We start from the raw sequence: 26,447 nt of genomic DNA, 5'->3' as shown, positions 1-26,447 counted from the left end.
ATAGAATAGCCCCGAGTATGTAATATGATGATGTCCCATATTTAACAGGAAGCGGAAGTGTCGCCATCTTGGTGGAGGCGGAGAAATGATATAAAAAAAGAAGGGGAAGATTCGGCTCTAAAGATGGAGGTGGGATAATCTGTTTTTATAGAATAGATTTAGCCAAGGGTCGTGTAGTATTACTATATATTTCTTAGGTATTTGATAACACGGGAGGCAGAAGAAAATAAACTGATGAGGGGGGACAACAAGAAGAAAGGGATTACAGTGTGATACTCCATTGCTAATGAGCAGCCGCCTATACTGAATGCTTCTCTGCAGCGTGTTTTGTGGTTCTTTATATAGACGGAGCGAACGTCTCGTGTATTATTCTTTTCAGTGATAACAGATCTCTTCATTTCCCCGGGCTTTCCACCTTCAGAAGACGTTATTGTACTGCTGTCCCTGTTTCCTAAATATTTTTCTCTTTACTTCTGTGCTGTTGTGACCTGTTTTATGTCCTCTGAGTTACTTAAGTGCTATGGAGTATGCTGTTGCTATATACATAAATGTTAATAATAAATAAGAGATTGGGTTTTAATATGGTAGAATGCTGGATCAAATATATTTTCTTTTTATGATCATCGGGAAATAACATGCACATTTAAGTAAATTTTCCTTAATTCTTCCCAGAGTTATTTTATGCAAATAGAGCACCTCAAAAAATGTTGTCACCTCATTCTCCCAAGGATTGGTGGTTACATACGAGGTATATATTACTTTTATTATTTTATTACTAGGAAAAAAATATCAGAGACTCCCAATAGCTCTACCAAATTTTCAGCACTAATGCATCAAATTCAAATGTCATCTGATAGTAATTAATAAAAAGAGAAACCCTTTGAAAATGGTGCACAGATTAATAAATTGTTAACCAAGTAACAGTACATTGGTCAAGCAGCTATAAAAGAGGAGGTTGCAATCCTCTTCAATAAATTCAGGCACACAAAAAAAGAAAATATATATAGCGCTAATAATCCAATTGTGTAGTATAACTAAATGTTTCTCAAATGAGTGGTAAGTGAATTAGTATGTCCCCCTGTAATAGAAGTTCTCATCTGAGCACAGAATACCCCTGGAAAAGACTTGCCAGCGAGTCTTTGTTTTATTATTTATGTTTATATGTGATGTATACTTTGATTTTCTATTCGTTAAATACGTGTGACATTCTATTTGGGGTTTTGTGAGAGCTTTTAGGGGGGTATTCAATTGTTTGTTTTAACGCGCTAAAACAAAAAAAAACGAGCGTTCTAAAAAAACTTCATATAATATACGGTAATTTTGCGTGCGTAAACAGTTAATACGGTACTTACTCGCTGCCAGCGGGCTGAATTTCAGCTCGCTGCTCAGGGAGCTGCGAGATGAAATTTAGCGAGTAATTACCGTATTAATGGTAATATTTTTAGAGCGCTCGTTTTTTTGGGTTTTAGCGCGTTAAAACAAACAATTGAATACCCCCCTTAATGTTGCTAACCAATGAGGTTGACTTTTTTTTAATACACAATTTATTAGCGCTGTAGGGGGGGTATTCAATTGTTGCCGTTAACGCGCTAAAACAAAAAAAAACGAGCGCTCTAAAAATATTAGCGTTAATACGGTAATTACTCGCTAAATTTCATCTCGCAGCTCCCTGAGCTGCGAGATGAAATTCAGCGAGTAAACTACCGTATTAACGCTAATATTTTTAGAGCGCTCGTTTTTTTTGTTTTAGCGCGTTAACGGCAACAATTGAATACCCCCTACATATCTAATATTTCATGAATCGTAATTAATACTGCAATTGCTGCAACTACTATTTTTTTATTTATAGAGTAGCGCAGATTCTATAGCATTGGACAGTTGTTCATATACATCTAAGATATAACTAATACAGTGAGTAAAATCACAAATAGATGAAAATAGTTACACATAAATAGAATAAATAAGTGTGAGTTAAAAAAAATAATCCAAAAACTGTAGGGATACTGACAGAATGTAGCATAAGACATGACAAGGACATACGAGTTAGACAGATAGTAAACAGACGGGATACAGTAGGGAGAGGAGAGTTTGCATTCTACTAGATCCGTTTCGGTAGGCATCTGAGGACAAGTATTTGTTAGTTTGCATCATACTAGTAGTACTTTGTGTTTCATAAAGCAGTTATGAAGACTTTCTTGGTTTAAAATAAGAAGCTCAATGGATAGACTTTTGTGGAAAGTAGCGGGAGACTGGAGGTTGTCATTTTTGTTAATCCCTTCATGACCAGAGTTAATTTGCTCCTTTATATCAGCACAATTTATGGGTTTGAATTTGCAAATTTTATATTGTGTCTTGTTTGTTTTTCTTTTCAGAAGATGTATGGATTTCATTTGGCAGTAGAATTTGGGATTAAATATCTTATTTTATATGTATTGGGTAGGGGGAAATGGGTTAAATCACAAAAAGACTTCTGGGGTAAATTTATCAAGCTGCGGATTTGAAAAAGTGGAGATATTGTCTATAGCAACCAATCAGATTGTAGTTATCATTTATTTAGTGCGTTCTACAAAATGACACCTAGGGGCATATTCAATTAGCTTTTGGATTCGCGTTAACGCGAGTTACCGCGAAAAGTGCGCGTTCTTGCGGGTATTACGGTACCGCATTAATGCGGATTTTCATTCGCAACCCTATGGGCTGCGAATGAAAATCCACGTTATTGCAGTACCGTGTATTACGTTTCGCGGCTGTTCCGGCGCGTTACCGCGAATCTAAAAGCTAATTGAATATGCCCCCTAGAATCTAATTGTTTGCTATAGGCAACATCTTCACCTTTTCAACCCGCAGCTTGATAAATTTACCCCTTGGAATTTGTTCCAACGGAGGTTTCCAAGTAATTATCTGGAATTGTGGTAATAGTGTAAAGTTTTATTGCCTAGTTCTCCCAAGTATCATTTATTTATATTACTTCTCAAGGTTTGCCATCATTGTCATTAGGGTTGCAAGCTTATACACGATCTTGGCAGAGTGTGCCTAACATTTTGAGGTGTCATTTATAGACACCAGGGAATAAAGTGAAAATAGTGTAGTTTAGTGTTACTATTTAGTCCATCAGAGGCAAAGGTATATTAAAGTAAAATTGCCACTTGTATATTGCTTGTATGTATGTGTATGTGTGTGTATATATATATATATATATATAATATATATATATATATATATCTGTATCTCCATCCCTAGTGGGGTAAGAAAGATTGTGATGATGGTTATTTGTTTATGTAGTGCTTGGGGGAAAAAATGTATTTTGATACATGTATAGATGACCATTATCAGTTATTAACCCCTATTTACCAGACTTTTTCTAGTCTTTGGCTTTTGAGCCCTCAAAGTTCACTAAGCTCTATGTAATTATGTAAAGTGGGTTTTAAAATCCTGAAAAATTGCAATTGATATGAGTGAATTTATTCTTGTTTGTTTGAGAATAAAGCTATAATAAGTGAAATGGCTAATTCATGTTCATCTTCTGTCAACATTGTTTTTTCTCTGTGTCAAATAGTAAGTGAGCTCCCTATTGTTTAATGGTCAGTGCTTATAGATAAGGGCTATCTGAAGCCAGATCTGTATTCTATTTTTGTGGCAGTAGACAAAAGATTGGTTGCAGATGGAAAATGAATCATTGATCCCTACACGTAAATGGACAGTCTGTGCATACAAGCTTCCTTACAACGGGACCAGAACTTGTCCATCATGCTTTATAGGGACCAATGATCTAACAATGGCTGCAACCTTTGTCTTCTGCTTCAAAAATGGAATATAAATCCTGCTGATAATTGTTGCCTGTGTGCTAAATGTCTTCTAGGCCATCCATTCTCACTATGGTGCAGTTTACAGGCAATGGCAAAATGTGCTTTTTTCCCCACTGCTTATATTTTGTAGCCTGTTGATTTTTAATCCATTTATATCCTGCCATAGGCATTTCATTTTCAATACATTGAAAACTAATTAACCTAAGTAATACTCAGGTATCCGTAAAAACATACAGAACTACAGTCGTAGATACAACTCAGGCCTTGTCTATATACAGGTGTATGACCCCATGTCTGCATTCCATGAGGAATGCAGTCGAGCTTAAGCCTGAATGTATGCTTTTGCTGTAAACATTGGTATAATTTTCACTTTAGTAGAGGAATGCAGCTGTTCATATCCCCTAAAATGTTGCAACTATACATTTTTCCTACACTTGCAGCAAAATCCTCTGCTCTCTTTATTATATAGAGCATGTCATTTTGATCACTTTAAGAATATTTGAAAGCCTTCTGTGCTATCTACTATAATTTGGCACGGGTGGACAATATCATTTAGAATTCAGGAGCCAGTCAGTCAACTCTAGAGACACATTTTAATGAGCCTGTGAATTTGTGCATCCAAGGAGATCAGATCAAATGACTCCTGAAAGTTGGCCACTTTGGCCACTTCTCTCCTGGGTTTTCAAGCTTTGCTACATAAATGGTGCTCTGGCATCTATTCTTTACAGCCTGCATCCTTTCTGATACTTACCGAATAGAAAGGGCAGTGCAATGGCTAACCAGCCTTGTATATGAAGAATAATTAGAATATGCATTAAGGGTAGCACCTGTTTCTATTATAATCTAGTGTATCTCTGAGGCAATGTTTTGAGGGGATTGCCACTTTTCAGTGTGTCTTTTACAGAAGAATTTGTCAAATTACACCAAATACTGTGCATTTGCATTTTAGTAACAATGGTATCCCTAATCTCCCTGTCCTATCAAACTGCCCTATGACATGTCACTTTTGGCTTCACTTTTTCATTAGCTGTTATATAGAACCCAGTAATAATTGCAGCTTTAACATATCAGTTCTAATTGACACACTGCTGGACAATTACCAAGAGAGGCAATTTTATTTTTTAATAATGAAAATAACTATAACTTGGATTAACAAATATGAGCGGATATAAGGATTTTTTGTACACCATCAGATCTGCAATAACAATGCACGGGAAATACCTGTGGAAAAAGTGTGATCAAATTCCACATATTTAGTACCTTGTATTTTGGGCTAGCAGCAAACAAGAAAGCAATGGTATCAATTTTATGGTGATACGAATTTCACTGTATAAACTTACCAGGATGTATAAAGGTGCTTATACACAGGCAAAACTGGATTCTTAGGCTGAGTGATTAGATCTACCTTTATTTTGGCCTCATACATGATACTTCACAAGCAGGAGCCTTTTGAAGGCGATTTGGTTATTTACGTAAAAGTTTTTGGGCATAAATATAAATTGCAAGTTATGTTAGGTGCCGTATTTTACTTTGCTTCCTGTCTATATAATAATATTGTGCACTCTTGTATTGTACAAACTGTCACAGTGGTACAGTATAAATCAGCAAAGGTGGACAAAATAATTTACTAATCAGGAGCCAGTCAAATCTAGAGACAAATTTTAAGGTTCTTCCAAGGACACCAATAGAAATGACTATCAAAAGTTAGTGTCAATAATGTACATATTGCTTTATAGATTAATATGAATATAATAAAAGTCTAAATAAATAGTAAAGTGTAGTAATTATTAATACATATAAAAAATATATAATGTATAACAAGTCTTTTAATACATTTTACTGCTCTGAAGGTTAACATTGTAAGGCGTTTGATATGAGGTACCACAAACATTTCCATTTTTTAATTTTTTTTTTAAACTCAAAATTAAATATGTAGTTCAGTAAACATTCTACAATAATTCTTTATTAACCAAAAATTGTCTCCACATCATTGAAGAGGTAATAAGCAAAAACACAAATGAATTCTTTATAAATGAATTATTTCTAAAACCTGAGGCATATTACCCCAAGAACTATTAACACCATGTTTAAGCTATCATTAGGAGGTGATGTGTGAGAATGAGCATCTGGCCATTTCTAAGCTGTCCCAACCATTGAATACGGTTAAGAAAGTAATCAAATAGCAATCAAGCCTTCCAGGGACTCTTCTCAGGTCCCCTTGCTTTTTGGGGGTCTGAGATAGGTCAGCACTGGTCCTGCTATAACCACTATTCCTTCTGTTAATGAGGTGCGGTTATCATAAAGATGTGTATGCACAGATACCTGCTTGTGGTTTTCTATTCAATCTGTGATGCATTTTGAGTCCATTGTTAAAATCTGTTTGAATAGTTATCATTAATTCCTAATGTTAAGTACTAACAACTGATAGACCACGGAACCCAAAAAAATATTTTTGAGGATCACTGTAATAAAACACAATTTTGGGGCAGATATTAGTTTTAGCCCATACTGAACTGAATAAATCATTAGAAAGTCACCAAGCACCAAGTGTTTCAACCCAAATTAGCCAAATAGCCTGCTACAACAAAAGAAATGGAAAAAATAATCTACAAAGAGAAAGAAAATCTTAGAAGTCTTAGGGACAGATTCAATTACCCACAAAGTGTTTCTGTGCAAAATATTAGAAATTACAGTGCAGAAATCTCCGCTCATTTTTTCAAAAACGAGTGAAGAGTTTAACCATAAACATCCCGCATGGAGATGGACAGCTGAAGTAATAAAGTCATCACAGAGCAACGGTAACAACTTTTTATAAGAGGTGACTTTGGTGTGTTAGTTTATTTGGAAAAAGTAACAAAGAGGGAGAGCTTTCTATGTATATTTATTTACCATAGTGTGTGGTGGTAAAATTGGTGGAAATTGAATAGTCACTCTTATATTTCTCACACATGCTGCAATATTGCATACGATATTGGGCAGTAGGCACTACAATTCTATTCCAGATAGGCTGGGTACACACTACAGTGTTTTTAGCTGATTATCGGGCCAATCAAACGATAAACAACTGTTCGGCTCAATATTGCATTAGTATGTACTCTGCAACAATGAACGATTATCGTTCCAATGAATATTGCATTGTTTCATTTGATTTTTAAACTGGACTGAAAAGGTCGCTCAATGATGGAACAATATTGTTCCAATTCTGCAGTGTGTATACACTCATGACCAGCAGTGTCAATAGATCTCTATGGAGTGTGCAGAGTCGCTATCTTTTTAGCCAATAGTTATGACAGATGAAGATCACAGATCTGAAGGTAAATCGCGTGAAATGTGTATAGTGTGTACACACGAATCGACATGCTGATCGGGACTTTTTTTTCTCTTTTCTGTTGCTGGTAAAATCATTAAAGATGTTGCATTGGGAGAAATTTTCTGTAGTGTGTACTAGCCATAACGATCCCATCGTCTGAGTGTGCAGTAATTTTCCAAATGCACTTACAGGGGCAATGCAGCCAGAAGTGAAGTCGAACTGCAGGATCGACTTTTGTAAGGTCACAGTTTTGACAGATTATTTACCAGGGGCACAGGGGAATGTTTATTTTTTTTAAGGTAGCCATTGTTTGGCATTTTGAGGAAACCATGTTGGAAAGCAGGTCTAAGTACTATTTTTAGCTTCTCTACATGAGGAAATGCATTGCGTTGCAAGTTGAACATAAACAGCCAGTATATTTCCTATGGTGGACAATGTATGCTGTCAGCAACAAAATAAGTAGCTCAGAGAATCAGATGTACTATTAGGCAATGGTAAAAGTGTTTTTTCCTAGTTTGATGAGCACTCTGGGTGGTTAAAGGAGATATAAATGTGGCACCTCTGATCTCCATTTACATTGCTTGACTGCAAATTAATTTTCCAACCTGGTGCTCCTATGTGAGGTGCAGTTTTAACAATAAACAGCATACTCACTTAGGTCTAAAGATTGCGGATACGCACTCTCACCAACACATTACCGCAACATCTGGGATTTCTGTGTGCAACCCATAAGGTTGCAAAGGCAAATCCACGATGTTGCGGTACCGTATTGTCACTTTACACGCGCAGGTAATCACGATCAACGGACCTAATTGGATATGTCCCTAAAAATCACCAGTGCCTGTAAGCAAAAAAAAAGACAGACCTGATGTATTGGGACAGGATTATAGTTGCACATAACTGCGGAAAAGGTATAGGAGGATTTATTAAAACTTTAGTTACGAACGTGCTGAATTTTTGTCTTTCTTGAAGTCCTATGTCCCATTTTTCATAAAAGCCACCCATTTATTGAACCTAATGTGTATTTACTATATTTACAATTATAAGTAAAAAGTATTACTTTTAATATTATGTCCTCAGCAATATACTTATGATTTTACACAAATTATTATATACAGGATATGTACAGTCTGGTGAGGGTCTAGTTAAAACAGAGAAACGTAGTCCATATTTTTTTTTATTTTTGCCCAACGCAATGTTGGTAATCTATCAAGGGTTGTTGCTTCAACGGTTATTAAACGTGACGTAACCCCCTTTCCCTGCCGTCTCCCGCGCTCTATGGTGCTCTTGGGTTCTCGTGCGCATGAGGAGTAAAGGATGACGTTACTGATGCCATATGAGTGGGCCGGCGCCGGGTCAGGTGGTTGTGGTGACGCAGTGACTTGGCGGCTATTTAAGCCCGGAGTTCAGGCGGTTGGTGTCAGCGCTGGGAGCGGTGTCGATGTACCGGATGTATAGGAGCGCTGTGTATAAAGCGTCCTAGTCTCCGGCCATAAATCTCATGGCTGTGGTTGCTGAGAGGGAGTGTGCCCCTTTCTGTACAGCTGATCCTGTGTACGGTTGTGGGTTCTGTAGGACATAACTGCAGACACATCACACTATTTGGTTAATATAAAACTAAAAGAAACTTTGTTGTATGTTACTCATTTATCCTCGTTATCCTATTAGTATTGAGCCCTGAGTAATTAGGGACATGTAATCGCCCAGTCCGTTTATGAAAAGCAACCACGTTATAGCAGTAGTCCACATTGTGTAAGACATTGCCCGAGCTATATGAGTAATGGCTATGTCGTGTAGTTTAACATTTGTGTTTGTTCGATTTCCTTGGTGTGTTGTGTAGTGTAATCTTTGTTGACTTGTTCCATGGATGGCATAGTTTAGTATAATGTATTTACCTTTTTTGATTGTATATGTTAGTGACACAAAAGCCTTATAGGTAAAGTCCCTATATATCTGTAGTGTTGATTTACTGCTTACTTCATGGACCTGCATTTCTTTGCTGGTTTGGATTATGATAGTGCCGATGGGGATGCTGGGTTTTCTGGCCATCAGTTGTTTTCAGGGGATGAGGGTCCTTCCTCTTCTCTGGACTCATCAGCCCTGTTGCCCCCTCAGCATATGTTTGGAATGTATGGCTACAGCAAGGTGAGATACAGAAACTTGTGCTTAGTATAAGGTAACAGCCTTTTGTCAATACAGGAAAATGGCGTATATAATACAATGTATATCTACAACATTTTATACTTGAGTTTACCTTAAAGTTGTACCAAATCGGTCACTTTAAGTGCCTAAATAAATCCTAATTTCATGAAATGTAAGTCATATCATTCCAAGACTGAGAATAACATTGATACCATTAATAAGCCTGCCTGCCATACTATATTAGGTATTGGAATTTATAGCCCTTCAATCGGTTGGCTGCATCTTGGTAATAGAAAATTGGGATTTGTCTATATTTATATTTTTCTGATGGAAAACTATTTAGGTGCTAATTTCATTCTGTAGTCATTTCGAGGAGCTACTCTTGTTGCATTCCAAATAAAGCGACATGTTATTTGCTGTATTGTGCATGCTGCCCACATGAACTACACATCACAGAAATGACCGTTTGACCTCGCAACACAGTTTGAAAGCTAGTATATATTAGCCACTTGTACACACTCCACCAACAGCTATAATTGTTATCCCACTACATAATGTATCGGTAGTTCCCTACACCACTTAGATTGTAAGCTCATTTTGACAGTGCCATCTTTCATGTCATTGTATGTAATTTATTTGCATTATGTTTCCACACCCTCCAAAAGTACAGCACTGTGCAATGTGGATGCTTTGTAAATGATAATAAGTATCAAAATCTCATATAATTACCATTTGTGTATATGAATATAAAGTAGTAATCGTTCTAATGTTAATGTATTGTAGAGTAGAGTATAGTTGTGTTTTTCTTAGGGAACCTATTAATACAAAAACACAGACGTTTAAATTAACAGATGTTACACGCATGTGCTAGTTGTTATCATGACATAGCCAGTCAGGATTAGAAGCAAGGACTGTGTTACTAATAAAGCCATTTAGGGAAAAGCTTTTAAAAAATTATGTAGAACAAAGGTTGCCACACCTATGAAAGGGAACTTACTGAAATGTATGTGTTTCTGTTTTACAGGACATTTCTCTTGTAAGAAATGTCCACATTGATGTTAAATAAAATACTTAACCTCAAAGATTGAAAGAAAATCATATAATGTAATCCCTTTTGAAATCTTATTCATAAAATGTTTGTTTTTGTTTTTTTGGCACTTGTAGTTTCCGGGGGGCAGTGACAGTTACCTGACCATCACAGGATCAGGGCATCCCTTCTTGACAGGAACAGAGGTGAGTACAAAAATCTGCATGATGAAATAGCTTGTATTTCTGATACTAGTTAGTAATGGCTATAAATAGTGTTCTACCTACATACTTTTGATTAGTTAGTGTGTATAACACGCTACAACCATACAATTGCTTTGTGTGTCACTTGATCACCTCTCTTTCTTTGCCAAATTATTTTGCACAATTTAAGACAAAAAAAAAAATCAAGGTTTTTTTTTTTGGTTTTACAGCAGTAGCTAAGGGCTGTTGTAATCAAGTAGCTGTGTTTCAGTGTTTGAAATATCTGCAACATTATGAATTGAAAGTAATTTTCAAGTTTAATTTGCAGACAATGTCAACATTAATCAACTACTGGTTGTATTGATCACATTAAATTGTTCATATTTTTCTCTTCATGGAGCGCATTCTCTGGGCATTTGAGGCAGAAAGCAGACCTAACACTTTTAGCTGCAGGACAATTTAAAAATTTGGCTGCACAGGATATGTTCATTTTCGTTATTGGCATATTCACATTAAATCTCATGACCAGTGTATGTAATAGGCTCTGCCAACCTACAATATGTCAGCAATCGCTAAATTAAGACTTTTGTAAAGTCACTGTAACCATTGCATCTGTTGTATTTGCTTTAGGTTATGGTAACACTTTGTTGCCTTTATAGTTAAATAGCTGGAATGGTGGTGAGTGCCTTAATTCCTTTGGAAGTGATTGTTCATGTACAGAAACAGTTTGCGTTATTTCACAAGTAGTCAGCCCACCATCTCCATTTATTTGTTTCCAACCTGTGTCAGGATAATAGTGCTCAGTTTGAGTGTGGTCATCCTCTTTTCTCTTTCATCCAATCTGGGGGACACGGCTACCATGGGGTTGTATGAGGGCGCATGGAGTTGACATTTAAATAGTTAAACTGTTCATGTAACTTGACAGAAGCTCCTACCCTCTGCAACCCCTGTAGCTCCTCAGTGTTATTTAAGTGCTCAAGGAGTTGGGCTGTTTTCAGTACTGCTCTGCAGTATTTGCTGTTAGTTAGATTAGATTTTCTTTTATTTATTCTTTATTATTGTTTATTTTTACTTAGGACGGGGTAAGTGCTGTAATCGGCACTTACACCCATAGGACTAAACGGAGCACCGTTCCGTTCATTTCAGTTACGCTGGAAGATTTCTTCAGTTAGAGGCAGTGACAGCCACGCCTTGATGAGGCTGTTGCTGATTTCTCCTGACAGGTCTGCACTGCCTCAGGCATAGAACGTTGTGCCCTGATTGGTGAGTGGCCATTACAGGTAGATACCAAGTCTTGTAATAGACAGAAAACTGTATATATGTGTATGTATGCATGTGTATATATATTCTAATCTATCTATCTACAGTTTACACTTTTATTATAGTAGGCTCTAAAGTTAATGGTGACAGTATTTTACATGAGTGTCAGTTAAATTATTCTGAGACATTCATTTTATCATTTTTTATTTTCCAGAGATTAATTTCCATACTGTTTTGAGGCATTAGTCAGGGTCAAAACAAAGGTGATTATGCTATCTATTATCTTTGTGGTGTGATTGATTATGACCTATCTGTTTTCCTTTTAAATAATAACACATGATTATTACTTGAAAAATACAAGTAAATTACACACAAATCTGTACTAATAGATATCTGTAGAATATTTACAAACTTTTACTAATTCCTCCACATAATCTAACTGTTGAGATTCTTTTGTGAGGATTATTCTGTTATGTATGGTATATTAACACAAAACGGGTTTATCCGTGTAGAATTATGTGATTATATAAATACACATACATATCTCCTAACTATATATAGCTATGTATGTGTGTGTGTTCACAGTTCTACCAAATGTCCCATCACTCACGTTCACATCTTTTGAAGTACATGCTATTCGCATTTTTAATCCATTCTTTCTATGTTTTGCGGTGATCTATCGTCCCCCTGGACCACACCAACAATTTAATGAGGATTTCTCTGCATGGCTCCCTCACTTATCTTCAGACATCCCCACCCTCATCCTGGGTGATTTCAGCATGCCCATTGATAACCCACCTTCCAAGGCTGCTTCCAATCTACTCTCTCTAACCTCTTCACTTGACCTCTAGCAGTGGATTGAATCATCTACTCATCAGGATGGCCATTGCCTTGATCTTATTTTCTCTAGACTATGCTCACTTTCTAACTTTCTTAACACACCCTTCCCCCTCTCTGATCATCACCTTATCAGCTACATGCTCACCCCCACTGCTCTAACCTCTACTGTCTAACTCTACCAAGCCTCCTCATACCCGCAGAAATCTTAATTCTTTTAATATTCAACAATTTTTCACCTTTCTCCAACACCTTCTCTCCCCTATCTCTACATTTTCCTCCCCTTAGATGGCAGTACCTCATTTTCACCAAACCTTAGCAACAGCCATTGATCAAGTGGCTCCAGCGACACTACATACTACACGTCGACTTCGATGTCAGCCGTGGCACACTACAGCAACGCAAAATCTTCAAAAACTTTCCCGTAAAGCAGAACGTCACTGGCGTAAAACTCGCACCTCTAATGACTTCTTCACACATATACTTCTATCTACCGCTCCTATCGAAATGCTCTGGACACTGCTAAACAAACATACTTCCAATCTCTTATTTATGCTCAGGCTTCCAACCCCAAACGCCTTTTTAAGACATTTAATGCTCTTCTCAATCCTCCCACCCCAAACCCTCCGTCCACTATCAGTGCCCAGGATCTTGCTTCCTATTTCAAGGACAAGATTGATAAGATCATACTAGAAATGGTATCCTCTTCCTCGACAAGCAATTGGTTCAATTCCTTCCCACCATCCTCTGACACCCTCTCTTCATTTGACCCCACAAATGAAGAGGAAATTTCTACTCTCTTCTTATCCTCCTACTCTACCTCCTGTCCTCTTGATCCTATTCACTCACAAATTGGTAGATCCCTGTCTCCTGTGCTCATCTCACCTCTAACTAAAATATGTAATCTCTCGCTCTCTACTGGCATCTTTCCGTCACTATACAAGCATGCAGTGATTACTCCTATTCTAAAAAAACAAGATTCCAACCCAAACTCTCTCTCAAATTACCGTCCCATCTCTCAGCTGCCGTGCCCCTCCAAGCTTCTAGAGAGACTTGCCTACACTCGCCTCACACACTTCCTTTCCGCAAACAGCCTGTTGGATCTTCAGTCTGACTTTCGTTCTCAACACTCCACAGAGACTGTGTTGGCTAAGGTTGTCAATGATCTGATCACTGCTAAAACTAAACGCCATTACTCTCTTCTAATTCTCCTGGATCTCTCGGCTGCATTTGACACCGTTGACCACTCTCTTCTCATACAAACGCTGCAATCCCTAGGGCTTCAAAACACTGTTCTATCCTGGTTCTCATCCTACCTTTCTAAGCGCTCTTTCACTGTTAATTTCTCTGGGGCCACCTCTGCTCCGCTTCCTTTATCAGTTGGAGTACCGCAAGGTTCAGTGCTAGGTCCTCTGCTGTTCTCTATCTATACCGCTTCTCTTGGAAATCTAATAAGTTCCTTTGGATTTCAGTATCATCTCTATGCGGATGATACCCAAATTTATCTATCCTCTCCTGTTCTCTCGACATCTGTGTTGTCCCGTGTAACTGACTGTCTTTCTACCATTTCGTCTTGGATGTCCTCTCGCCAACTCAAACTTAATCTTTCTAAAACAGAGTTAATAATATTCCCACCCACCAACAAGAGCATACCTGACATTTCTATCTCTGTTGATAACATGACCATAAATCCCACCCCACAAGCTCGCTGCCTAGGTGTAATCCTTGACTCACACCTATCCTTTGTTCCCCACATTGACTCTATATCTAAATCATGTTACATACGTCTAAAAAACATTTCCAGAATTCGCACATATCTCACACAAGACACTGCAAAAACTTTAATTTATGCACTTATCTCCCACATTGACTATTGCAATTCCCTCCTTACTGGCCTTCCCAAAAACAGACTCAAATCCCTACAATCTATTTCGCACGCTGCGGCAAGATTGATTTTCCTTGCAAATCGTTATTCCTCTGTTGAATCACTCTGTATGTCTCTACACTGGTTGCCTGTTTTCTACCGAATCCAATATAAAATACTCTTACTAACCTAAAAGGCCATCAACAAAGCTGTACCAACATACATCTCCTCTCTTGTCACAAAATATCTCCCAACTCGGCAACTCCGTTCTGCACAAGATCTGCGTCTCATCCACCCTCATTACATCCTCCGATTCCCGATTACAGGACTTCTTCCGGGCTGCACCCACTCTATGGAATTCTCTCCCTCGCACAATAAGACTCTCCTCTAGTCTACAAACTTTCAAGCGTTCTCTGAAAACCCACCTCTTCAGACAAGCTTATAATATTCCTCAACCACCATCTTAACCTCAGTACATTACCCTATTACCACCTGTTATACAACTACCCCTTGATCACCATTGTTGTGTGACAGGATCATTTAGCTTATGAGTCACTTTTGGGCCGACTGCAATTGTAGACTTAACCTCATGTGTCAAACTCCCATTGTCCAATAGATTGTAAGCTTGCGAGCAGGGCCTTCTCACCTCTTTAATCTGTTTTACCCAGTTTGTTTATTAGTTTACTATGTTTGTCCCCAATTGTAAAGCGCTACGGAATATGTTGACGCTATATAAATAAATGATGATGATGTGTTAAAAAAGAAATAAAAAAAGTTTAGTGTAACTGCGACTATTGATAGAGTTGCAGGTTACCTCTTTCTGTTGCATCATAAATATTGCGAAACATGTCTGACAAAGGTAAAACAAACAAGATGGAATATTTTACCTCTGCAAAATGTAAAACCAAACTACCCAGTGAATGGTAGGATCCAGGGTCAGTTTGTGTGTACTGTGATGCAGATGGCTAGAGCGGGTGCACACCAGGGCACCCCTCAGATGGGGGATCCAGCATAGGCAACTGCATTGGTACAGTAAGTGGTGGCGCTATTTTATTTGTTCGCTCAACTTGCATACATATCCGAAGTGGATGCGATTATCACTCTGGTTCAAAATGTATCGGTGCAGCCTTCTAAGGCTGCTGCCCTTACGACATCTTCAAAGGTTGCCGGGGAAGGTTCTTCTGTCCTCCCAGCTCCTCTTGATTCCCAGGGCCAGGCGGAAGTTTCTTGGTCTACTTCATTGGTACAGAACATTGAAAAATTAAATATTTCTTGAGTCCACGTGAACTCGAATTTCCCGTAAAAGGCATAGGTCTCCTCATCCTCTCTTTGTGGTCTCTGATTCAGAGGCCTAGTGGGAAAGAGGCAGAAGAGTTGTGTAATCTGCAACCCTCTTTCTGAAGAGCTGATAAATCTCATTGAGTCAGCATGGAAACAGCCAAACAGAAAACTGATTGTACCGAGTAAGTTTCCTAGCCTCTTTTCAGTTCAGCTGGATGAGATGGACCAATGGGAACAGGTACCATAAGGTGGATGCACCTGTAACGCTCTAGGCATGCCATACAACTCTTCCTGTACCCGGCTACTTGTAGAAATAGTACTGACTATAAAATGAAAAGTTCTTTGAAGACCATGCTTTCTTCCACTTCGGTAGCTAGAGAGATAGACACCTGGGCAGATCAGCTTGCTTATGGTCTACAGGATTCTGATTTGCTTCCTCTGGCATTACATCTGAAAGAAGCCTCAGGATATCTATATGAAGCAACTTGGAATGCAGTCTGTGTTTTTTTTTTTTATCTCCGCATCAGTTGCAGATCGAAGAATTTTGTGGTTTCATTCATGGAACACAGATAGCAAATCCAAAAAGTCCATTGGAATCTCTTCCTTATGCCAGCCAGCTCTGTTCTTTTAGGTGCAGAGCTATACAACATAAGTCAGGCTACAGGAGGAAAAAGTTTCTTCCCTGTTAATGTCCAGAAACCACGAGTACCTTGTTTTGGTTCCAATCGTCTACCCTCTCGGGGTGGCTCTTTAAGCCGTGGGCAGAGGTAAGCCTATCACGTCCAGAGCCTAGTCACAGATGGGCAGGCTGTCCTATTCTAACAGGTGTCCAGGGCCTGAAAAGCCTGCAACCTGACTGGATTCTTCTCCACCTTGCGGCCGTTGTGGGTGGATGCCTATTGTTGTTCCTGAACCAATGGGCGTCTTCCACTTAGGATCGGTGGATTATGGGAATCGGGCAAAGTGACTACATGATAGACCTCCAAAGTCGGCCACCTCACCGTTTCTTTTCCACCACTCCATTAGACAAAGAAAATAAGAACAATTGATAAATATATAATAAAATAAAAAAACAAAATTAATAAACATAAAAAAACAAAACAAATATCAACACCATCAAAATCAATATAATAAATTATAACAAAAGCATAAATATGCTGAAGGCTTCTAGGTAGACTGTGGCACCTTTGTGACTGATTAATACATAGTCCAGTTATGATCGCCAAAGAACAGAATTTCTGTATAACTCTCCTTAAGCATATTTGACCAATAATTAGTCAGATGAATGTCCCAATATCACAGGTATATGTACTATAAAAGCGATCCCCTTGTTAATATGTGAAGAGAAAAAACAGTGTTGCGATCCAACATAGAAAGGTTGTTTGAAGTTTTATCCCAATCCTATCCTCCGTTTAGATGTTTCAGAAAATATGTACACTCGGAGTTCAAAAAAAAAAAAGGGGGCAAATAACCTTCTTACCAGCAGAAGTACTTCGCTGCCCTCCGGAGGGACTAAGGTCCATAGCATGCGCTTTCGCGCCCGCATTCAATAGGTGTTACCTCTTACCTGTAGTGCTCAGGACTTTGTCAGAGCTTTGAAAAAGTCCTGAACACTACAGAACGAAAATAGTAAGCTGTCTGTACTAATTGTCGGCTCAAAGTTTGTTACTGAGGGCACCCAATTCCAGTGGAACAATTACTCCCTCTCCCCATTTCTTTCCAGTTCGAGAAAGAGGTAACATCTATTGAATGCGGCTGCGAAAGGAGTGAAGATACTGTATCTCCGCGTCGGCAACAGTGTTTATAAGTGTATACAGAGCATGTTATGGACACAGCAACCAGCTCTATTTCTCAAGTTACAATGCATTCCTTGTCTCCACACAAAGGGAGGTATTCAATTGACGGTGGGATCGCCGAAAACCCTGCGCTCTAACAATATTACCGTTAATACAGTAATATCTCGCTGGATTTCAGCTCGCAGCTCCCTGAGCTGCGAACTGAAATCCAGCGAGTAAATTAGCGTATTAATGGTATTTACGCGCAGGATTACCGTATTAACAGTAATATTTTTTGAGCGCTGGGTTTTCGGCGATCCCGCCGTCAATTGAATACCCCCCTAAGTGTCAGACTTTTATTGCCATGTAGCAAGTGAAAAGTTTAGAACAGGACATAAGTCTTCGAAAGAAATACAAAGTTGTTTTTTTTTTTTAAGGTGTGCGTACTAAACATACATATTATTAACCACATAAAAAGTTATGTACCTGTACACAGCAGTCAGAGGATCACCTTATATGCCCTCATGATTGTGTGTGTAAGTACATGCAAGATTCTAGCCGCACCACAAACATGGCCAACATATTGATACAGCTGAGAATGAGAATAAAGTGTCCGCATGCTGAAACACTACCTCTAGTAGGTGAGTGCTTGGTCTCTGATATCTCTGCTCTAAACTGACTAAAGTAAAAAAAAGTTACCTAGTATGTCTTCTGTATTCTGATCCAATTGGAAATATTTATATTTCAATGAACTATGTACATTTATAAGTACAACTGAGATTTGTCAGCTGTTTTTCTACGACTTGGTATAGGCTTCAGAATATACATTTTTAAAAAATATATGTACATTGTGACATAGAATTGGGAGCTGAATGAAAATACAGAATAATGGTTTACGATAAAAGTTTATATCACGCTCTGAAGTTAATGTACTGAAGACACTATGAATTTATGTCTGAGTATCCATTGTATAAGATAATTGTAGGAAGTCGACAGACATAGGTCTCCTCTTGTGTAAAATGACTATGTATTGTAAATTAAATCATAATGTAATTCATGCTCGAAAGGAAACACTTAAGCCTTAGAGGATGGAACAATGACCTAGTTATCTACCTCAAATAATGTTCTGTATATATGCCATAATAGTATTATAGAAAGGTCACTGTCGCATATTATGTATTCTGTGACAGGACATTAACATATGGAATAGTTTTCAGATGTTCCGAGTCCCTGGAACCATAATGGTGATTGGGCTATAAACGTCCAAAATCATTTATCGTTAATGGGTTCCTGGGACAAGTTCATCATATTGTATCAATACATGACTTGTTCACTCTAAAGTATGATTACAACTAACAGAACCTGAATAAGTGCCAGCCAAAGGGTTATATAACTACTTGTATGCTTCTAGTAGCTATGTCTATTCTTGTATGAACTAGACATCCATGTATGCACGCAAAAACCAAGGATTTGCTTTTCATCAGACTCTGCGTTCTAAGGTTTATTTTCCATATCAAGTCCTCCTAATCGTTCAGATGGTTTGGGTATAAGAGACTAGGGTGCTAAACAAGGGTCTAACAGCAAGTAGATATTGACTCTGGGAAGACACTTTTCAAGTAGGTAATGGTTGCTGTAGTACAGGGGTGGGCAAACCAGTCCTCAAGGGCCATAAACAGTTCATGTTTTTAGGATTTCTTTAATCATGCACAGCTGAGTTAATCTATTTGGCTGGGTCAGTAATTATCCCAGCTGTTTCTACAGACAGAAATCCTAAAAACATGAACTGTTTATGGCCCTTGAGGACTGGTTTGCCCACCCCTGCTGTAGTACATTGATTTCTGTTCTTTCCTGCACTGAGAACTGCCTACTAGCAGGAAGAAAGTGACGGTTATGTGAACCAGCGATTCTGACTTTCCACATTACAAAATATGCTAATGATTATTCTTTATTCTTCTGTACAGACATTTCATACACCCAGCCTAGGGGATGAGGAGTTTGAGATCCCCCCTATTTCTCTAGATTCTGATCCTTCTTTGGCAGTCTCGGATGTGGTTGGACAATTTGATGACCTTGGAGATCCTACTGGAGTTCAGGATGGAGGATTTGCAGCACAGTATGGGGTACAGACTCTTGATATGCCAGTAGAAATGACCCATGAGGTGATGGAGCAGACTGGAGGATTGCTTGGAGCCGGGTTATCCATGGTAAGGATTTTTTAGTTCCCTGTCAAATATGTGATATGGAGGTTCAATATGAGCCTGTGTTCTATCTGTTCCTGTGCTGCCTGTTTAGCACTACACTGGTATTTGATGTCTTTATATGTTCATGCAGGATTTGGATCACCCCATTGTTACCACATACAGTGCCAACCCCCCAGTCACCATAGATGTCTCAATGACAGACATATCATCTGGTCTTCTGCCTCACAGTCAGCTAACTACTATTGACCAGTCAGAGCTGAGCTCCCAACTTGGCTTAAGCCTTGGCGGTGGTACGATTTTGCCTCCAGTCCAGTCCCCTGAGGATCACCTCTCCCCTACCGCCTCCCCAACAAGCTCTCTACATGATGAAGACATGGAAGACTTCCGAAGAGTAAGTTTAGGAATATGCAATTCACTTACTATTAAACATTACTTTTAGTATAAGCTACATATATGGGTAAATGAGTATAGCAGAGCATTTAAATACTCACTATCTCTGCTGGGCTTCTGTACATCGGACTACACTTTTAAATGTGCACCATGACAATTCTACATCTGCTGTTTCCCCTATAGATAACTGCCCCTAAGAACATTGTTGTGGAACAAACAAAGAAAACAAAGGCTTCCAAAAAAAGAAAGAAGAAAGATCCTAATGAGCCCCAAAAACCTCTGTCCGCATATGCTCTTTTTTTCCGTGACACCCAAGCCGCAATCAAGGGACAAAATCCCAATGCCACCTTTGGAGAGGTATCCAAAATCGTGGCCTCTATGTGGGACAGTCTTGGCGAGGAGCAGAAGCAGGTAACATTGTGGGAAGATTATAGGGATGTCTTCCTTGCCAGATTGTTCCATCAGTATTTAATGTCTATGTCCAATATAATTGGTTCCATTGTTATATTCTACTTGTAAACACTGGTAGTGTAGCCTGCAGATTTCATTTCTGTAATTTACAAATCACTGACCATTTCTCCTCAGGTTTACAAGAGGAAAACTGAAGCAGCCAAGAAGGAATATCTGAAGGCTTTAGCATTGTATAAGGAAAACCAGATGTCACAGGTAAGAAGATAATAGCATTTATTTTACTTACTGTATATGTGTTAAATAATTATTGACATGGACAACCTATAAACTTTAACATTTAATGTTTGTTACACCTATATTCACATTTGTAAATGATTCCAGAGGGGTTCAAATTTATAGGCAATGCTCTGAGCAGTTTTCAAATAATATATAAAACATTTCTAACATTTTGAGCCATATGCTTAATGTGCTCCCGAGACTAATAAATTTTAAAATCAAAACTATGCTTTTCAACACATCTTCTGATTGCCTCTAGTTTATTATTGATTTACATTATCATTTTAGAGAAGTGAGAAGTTCCTTCAATGATTCAGATAACTAGTTTGAAAATTGTCTATACCACTCTTAACATACTGATCACCCCTCAAAAATAGGTGCTCCTTTCATTGCTGTATTTCCAGTAATGAAAAATGTGTATTGGATCTATTGAATAAGTTCCAAAAACAAAGAATTAAAATGCAAATTGCTGCTACTTATTGAACATATTATGCACACAGCCATAATTCCCTCCTGTGGTCACTCTACATAACCCTACAAATATGGTAATTAGGAAGGGAATGCCAGGAGCAGGGTGGGTAAAGTCGTCATTGTAAATGTATTTTAATATATCTTACACATCATGCTCTAAATTACAGGAAAATATCCTGTACCTGTACATCTGGTGTGATAATTATTGTACATTACTAAACCTTTGTGTGTTTCTTTGCATATTTATTCTTAACAGGTTGTTGTTGAGACATTAGATTTGGACCCTCCTGCTGCACCAACTGTATTGTCTGAATCTCCAGTTCATTCCCCCACTGTAGTGACAGCACCCAGCATCCCACAATGTGTTACTTCACCCCCTACACCAACTATTACACAGGCACCTATGTCAACCCCTGCACCCACCCCACCGCCACAAGCAGTTGCTCCCCCACAGCCAAGTATTGCTAAAATAATAATTTCCAAGCAGATGCTTCAAGCCGGGCAGATTCCTACATCCATCGCCATGTCTCAAGGCATGGTGACAGTAATCCCAGCCACGATGGTGACCTCCCGAGGTCTACCCCTACACCAGTTGCAGCCCAGCCCACAAGCACGAATTACACGGTCTGTGCTACAGGCAGCAATGCAGCTTCCTCCACGCCTACAGCCTCCTCCATTACAGCAGATGCAGCAACCCCCACGTCTGCAGCATATGGCCCCTGCACAGCAGCCGTCAATCACCATCCTGCAGCAGCCTCCACCTTTACAACCCATGCAGAAAGTGCGACTCAGCTTGCATCAGCCTCCTCCATTGCAGATAAAGATTATACCCCCTCCTCTTCAGCCCCAACCTCAGACTGTTCAAATTCAAGCACAAGCTATTCCAATCATCAGTGTACCCACCTCACCAGATGCACCTGCCTCTCCTGAACATCTAGAAGTGTTGACTGAAGTAGTGCAAGAGGTAAGTTTTAATACCTGCCTAATTAAAGGGAAAGTGTCAAATAATTGATTTCTACAGTTTAATGGTCATTTCCATTGCAAATGGCATTGTTTGCTGTTGTCTGTGAATAGTTTTTTCTTATTTTAATAATGATGGTTAAACCTGTCCATACATGGCAATATTCGTGTATTCTGCAGCCTATAAGAAATTATTACACTTCTTGAAGGACAACTGAAACCAATTAAAAGTTGTCTGATTTGCATTAAGGTTGTGATTCATGGAGAAAGTGTTTTTCATTTTTCTCAATCATCTCCTCCTACATATGACAGAACACAGCAGTGAGTTACTCAGATATTTTCAATGAAGAGTTACTGAGTAACACATTTAGTAATTGGCTAGGTACTACGAGTACATGCAATTTAAAATTTCAACTTCTATTCATCTGCTTCAGTATTCAAATTACATATATTTGTGTATGTGCTATGGTCTTTCTCTGACACTTAAGACCAAATGTCTGCATTGTTTAGTTTACAACACCTGCCACAAATCGATTTACTCTCTTTTAACCCCTTTTTTTGCTGCCTTTAACTGCTTGATGGTATGGGTTATCTAATTGTAAGTACCTTTCCAGTAGGTGAAACTTGTCACTGCTATGTCTACTTTCTCTAGGAGTCTCCCCCGACACAGATGGATGTGGAATTGGTGAGTGGTTCCCCTGCTCACAGCCCTTCTCCCCAGCCCCAATGCGTACGATCTGGATGTGAGAATCCCCCAATAGAGAGCAAGGATTGGGATAATGAGTATTGCAGCAATGAGTGTGTGGTCAAACACTGCAGGTTAGTAAGTAGCAGTGTGTGTCATATTATTTATATTTTATATATTTTATCCTCCTAGTTTCTGGCGTTATTTTATGCATTCTAACAAGAGAAATTTTTTTTTTCTTGCAACAACATAAATTTGCCACTTAAGTGTTTTTATTGATTCTGGGCCATATGCCTTTTTAATGTTCTAGTGGATGTCCTTAATTGGAAAATGATGTATAATTTTTTTATATTTATATTGCAGAGACACCTTCTTGGCTTGGGTTGCTGCCCGATGTCAGGGAACACTTGCATCGGTCAAATAACCCCTGTTCCCCTCAATGGGGGTATATGTGGAAACCTTAGGAAAGATGCCCAAAACTCACAAGGATAATGCCAATATCCAAGAGACAGTTTTTAAATTACTACTCTACATATGATTATATGTGAGCAAGGACTTCATAGGGTGGGGCAAGATTTAACCACTTCTGTTCTGCGTGGTCAGTGATGCATTGGAAACCAAATATAGTTTTCACTCTTTTTGGCGATAAATGACAGTGAATTGTTGTATGGAGTTTGTGTACGTTTCGGTTACAGATCAAGAAAAGGAGACTGTATTAACCTTGTTGGCTCGTTTGAAAAGAAAATGATTATATTACCGCTTTTTTTTGTGCTTATTTTATAACCTTTGTACAACCGTGCAACAATCATGGGTAGAGGATACAATCTATACATCACCAGTCTTAGCCTTGTTTAGTATCTCCTTGGAACTGTCTCGTTTATGTTTGGAAACCTTTAAAGGATGTCTCACAGAGGATTAAACGGCTAACAGAAGTAGTTGACATTAAAGATACATAATCAATGTGTATGTTAAATAAAATGTAAATGGGTCATTGAGATATTAAGATATTTTGAAGGTATTATTGTCCTTATGTCTAATATCCTCTTGTATACCTAACTCACAAGGGGCCTAGTGAGCCTCATCTGTTGAGAGCTCGATATGACTGCAAGGAAGTGACAATTTCACCTGCCACATTTGGCTCACAATTTATTTTAATTTTACTATTGGCCTTTGTTTTAGTGGCAATATATAAATCTATTGAACGGTAGTCTGGTTTTGTGGAACTACAGGGACAGTGCAGGTAATTCTGCCAGTTCCTCTTCCTGTACAAGAGCTTTTTGAGCTATCATTTGTCACATGCATCCAATCCAGGTAGGTTAGAGTATAACGGAAGTGTTTACAACACCAAGTGTTAAACAAAGAGGGAAGCGCAGAAGATCTCGGAACAATAGCAATATTTTGTCCTTATAACGGTACATCTCTCTACAAGGCAGTATCTGTCAATTGGTGTATACAGTTGGAACACAAGTGGTGCATATCTATTTTTAACCTGTCTTATTAGCATTATTGGGCATACTTGATCATGAAGAAAAACCTGACTTGGCCAACTCTAATTTTATTTAGTGACATTTCTTCCAGAGTAATAGTGTTCATGTGCCTTCAAGGGCCAGATTGGTGATGAATGGTCTGTGTGGCTAGGTAGGGTTGGAAGAATTGTTTTCATAATACTTCTTTTCCACATTATTTAAAACAAGCTCATATTTATTAGTCAGAAATATAGTGTGCAGAATGTGCAAGGTCTTTCTCATAACCATTTGGCAATAACTGGAGAATGTGTTCTATACAATTATGAATAAGCTGTACACTGTTACAATGTAAAAATTGTATTTTTACATTCGAACAGTCAATTAATAGATATGTTGTGCTTGAAGACAGGTGCCTGTGAAAGTCATCTTTAAATAAAAAAATACAATGAATGGTGATATTGACACTGATTCATTTCAGTGAAGTGTTTAACACATTAGCTATATAAGAGCAGTGAATGATTTATTAAAGCCTTTAACCTCATTCTCGTGAAAAGAAGAAAAAAAAAATAACGTGTCACCCACCCACCCATTGTTTTTATTTATTTTTTATTGTATTGTTACTACTGATCTGTGAGGTGATCTTAAATCCAATGAGCTTAAACACTAATAGGCTCTTGTAGAACAACCCCAATAGTGTCAGAATACAGGTCTAGCATTATATCTGACTGTTAGGATGTTCACTGCATCTCACCTATTGTTAAAATGGTTTGACATTGATTACTGTATGCAGTGAAATCACTTGCCTTCTAGTGAATTTGCACTCATTTGTTTTACAGTATATTTAAATGTGGGGTATTAAAAGGACAACATGACTTATAAATTGTTTGGGCAATAAATTATTTTGGAAGACTTTTAATTCTTTCTAGTTGATGAAAACTGCTCCTTTAAACATGTACATAATTCTCATGATGTCTTTATTTGCAGACAGGTCTAAATTGACATGTTTAGTAGGAGTCTTGGATGAAAAGCTTCCTTTTACCCCTTTTACATTGTTGGTATCAAAACATGTTAAAATCACATTTGTATAAATATAAAGTGTTAAATTAGGCAAATCAAAGTTTAACATGTACATAAATAGCATCAACTTACAAACTGCTCATATGGGACCGATTTTTTTTTTTTCCTTTAGATTATCCTTGGTAATTCTCACTGTATTCAAATGTTTGTTACTGCTCCTGAGTGTATGTATATAAGGAAACAGTCTGGTAATTACATTATTACTGAACTTCAGCAATTATTTACTTTTTCTTTGTATTCATTTCCCTCATCAAGATCCAATCTGCCTTTAAAGCTGCACAACAATCTAGTACAAGGTCACATTTTTGGTGGAAAGCAGTGGAGTCACCAAGTCCCAGCTCCTCTCTGAGTAGAGCTGCAGGGAAACTGTATTGTAATGTATTCCAGGGCTCTGCAAAGCAGTTAGCACTAGGGATGTGCACCGGCCACTTTTGGTGTCTCGTGTTTTGGGTTCGGATTTATTTCGCAAAACACCTGACGAAAGGTTTTGGTTCGGATTTAAGGTTTTGGATTTATTTTGAAAAATACAGCACAGCACGAGATATAGCAGGACAGAGGACCACCTAACACAACCTCCCTCTGCCCTGATCAATGCCCGAGTAAAGATGGCGGCGGCTAGCGGGGAATTTATAGAATACGAGTATCGCGAGATCCGACAGCGGGATTATGACTCAGAGCCTCGGTTTCAGTTTTGCAATTGGCGGGAATACCCGGATCTGTCTCGGATCGGCAACGTTTGGGTGGGCTCGGATTTCAGATATCCGAGCCCGCTCATCTCTAGTTAGCACTATAAAGCAGTTACCACATTATCCTGAACTTATTCCTAAAGGCTTTAAGGTAGAAAGTGTCCCGAAAAACGTTTGGGGCTTTAGGCGAGGGAAGATGCCGCCTAAGTGCTGATTTGATAAGGGGAGAACGGAAGATGGAACCGTGTCTCAAGGAGGGGAAATCACAGTGAGGTGATTCCTGGAAGTAAACTGGGTGTGAGATTATAGCATCATGTCA

General features: G+C 38.4%; 1 protein-coding gene across 2 annotated transcripts; it reads left to right on the top strand.

The window, feature by feature from the left end:
• Positions 1 to 39: 39 nt before the first annotated feature.
• Positions 40 to 25,517, top strand: TOX4 (TOX high mobility group box family member 4). 2 transcript variants are annotated; one of them, XM_075212045.1, is made up of 9 exons: positions 40 to 129; positions 10,423 to 10,491; positions 19,467 to 19,709; positions 19,837 to 20,097; positions 20,280 to 20,507; positions 20,682 to 20,762; positions 21,511 to 22,218; positions 22,867 to 23,033; positions 23,263 to 25,517. In XM_075212045.1, the coding sequence occupies exons 1-9, from the start codon at positions 124 to 126 to the stop codon at positions 23,321 to 23,323; spliced, it is 1,824 nt and encodes a 607-aa protein (XP_075068146.1). In that variant the 5' UTR covers positions 40 to 123; the 3' UTR covers positions 23,324 to 25,517. The 2 variants fall into 2 exon arrangements, with proteins under 2 accessions (XP_075068146.1, XP_075068135.1); XM_075212034.1 differs by lacking the exon at positions 40 to 129 and adding an exon at positions 8,459 to 9,261.
• The last annotated feature ends 930 nt before the right edge of the window (positions 25,518 to 26,447 follow it).

This window comes from Mixophyes fleayi, chromosome 1 (assembly GCF_038048845.1).
Source record: "Mixophyes fleayi isolate aMixFle1 chromosome 1, aMixFle1.hap1, whole genome shotgun sequence".
Lineage (NCBI taxonomy): Eukaryota > Metazoa > Chordata > Amphibia > Anura > Limnodynastidae > Mixophyes > Mixophyes fleayi.
The sequence above is the reverse complement of the archived record's forward strand: the minus strand, read 5'-3'. Positions and strand labels throughout refer to the sequence as shown.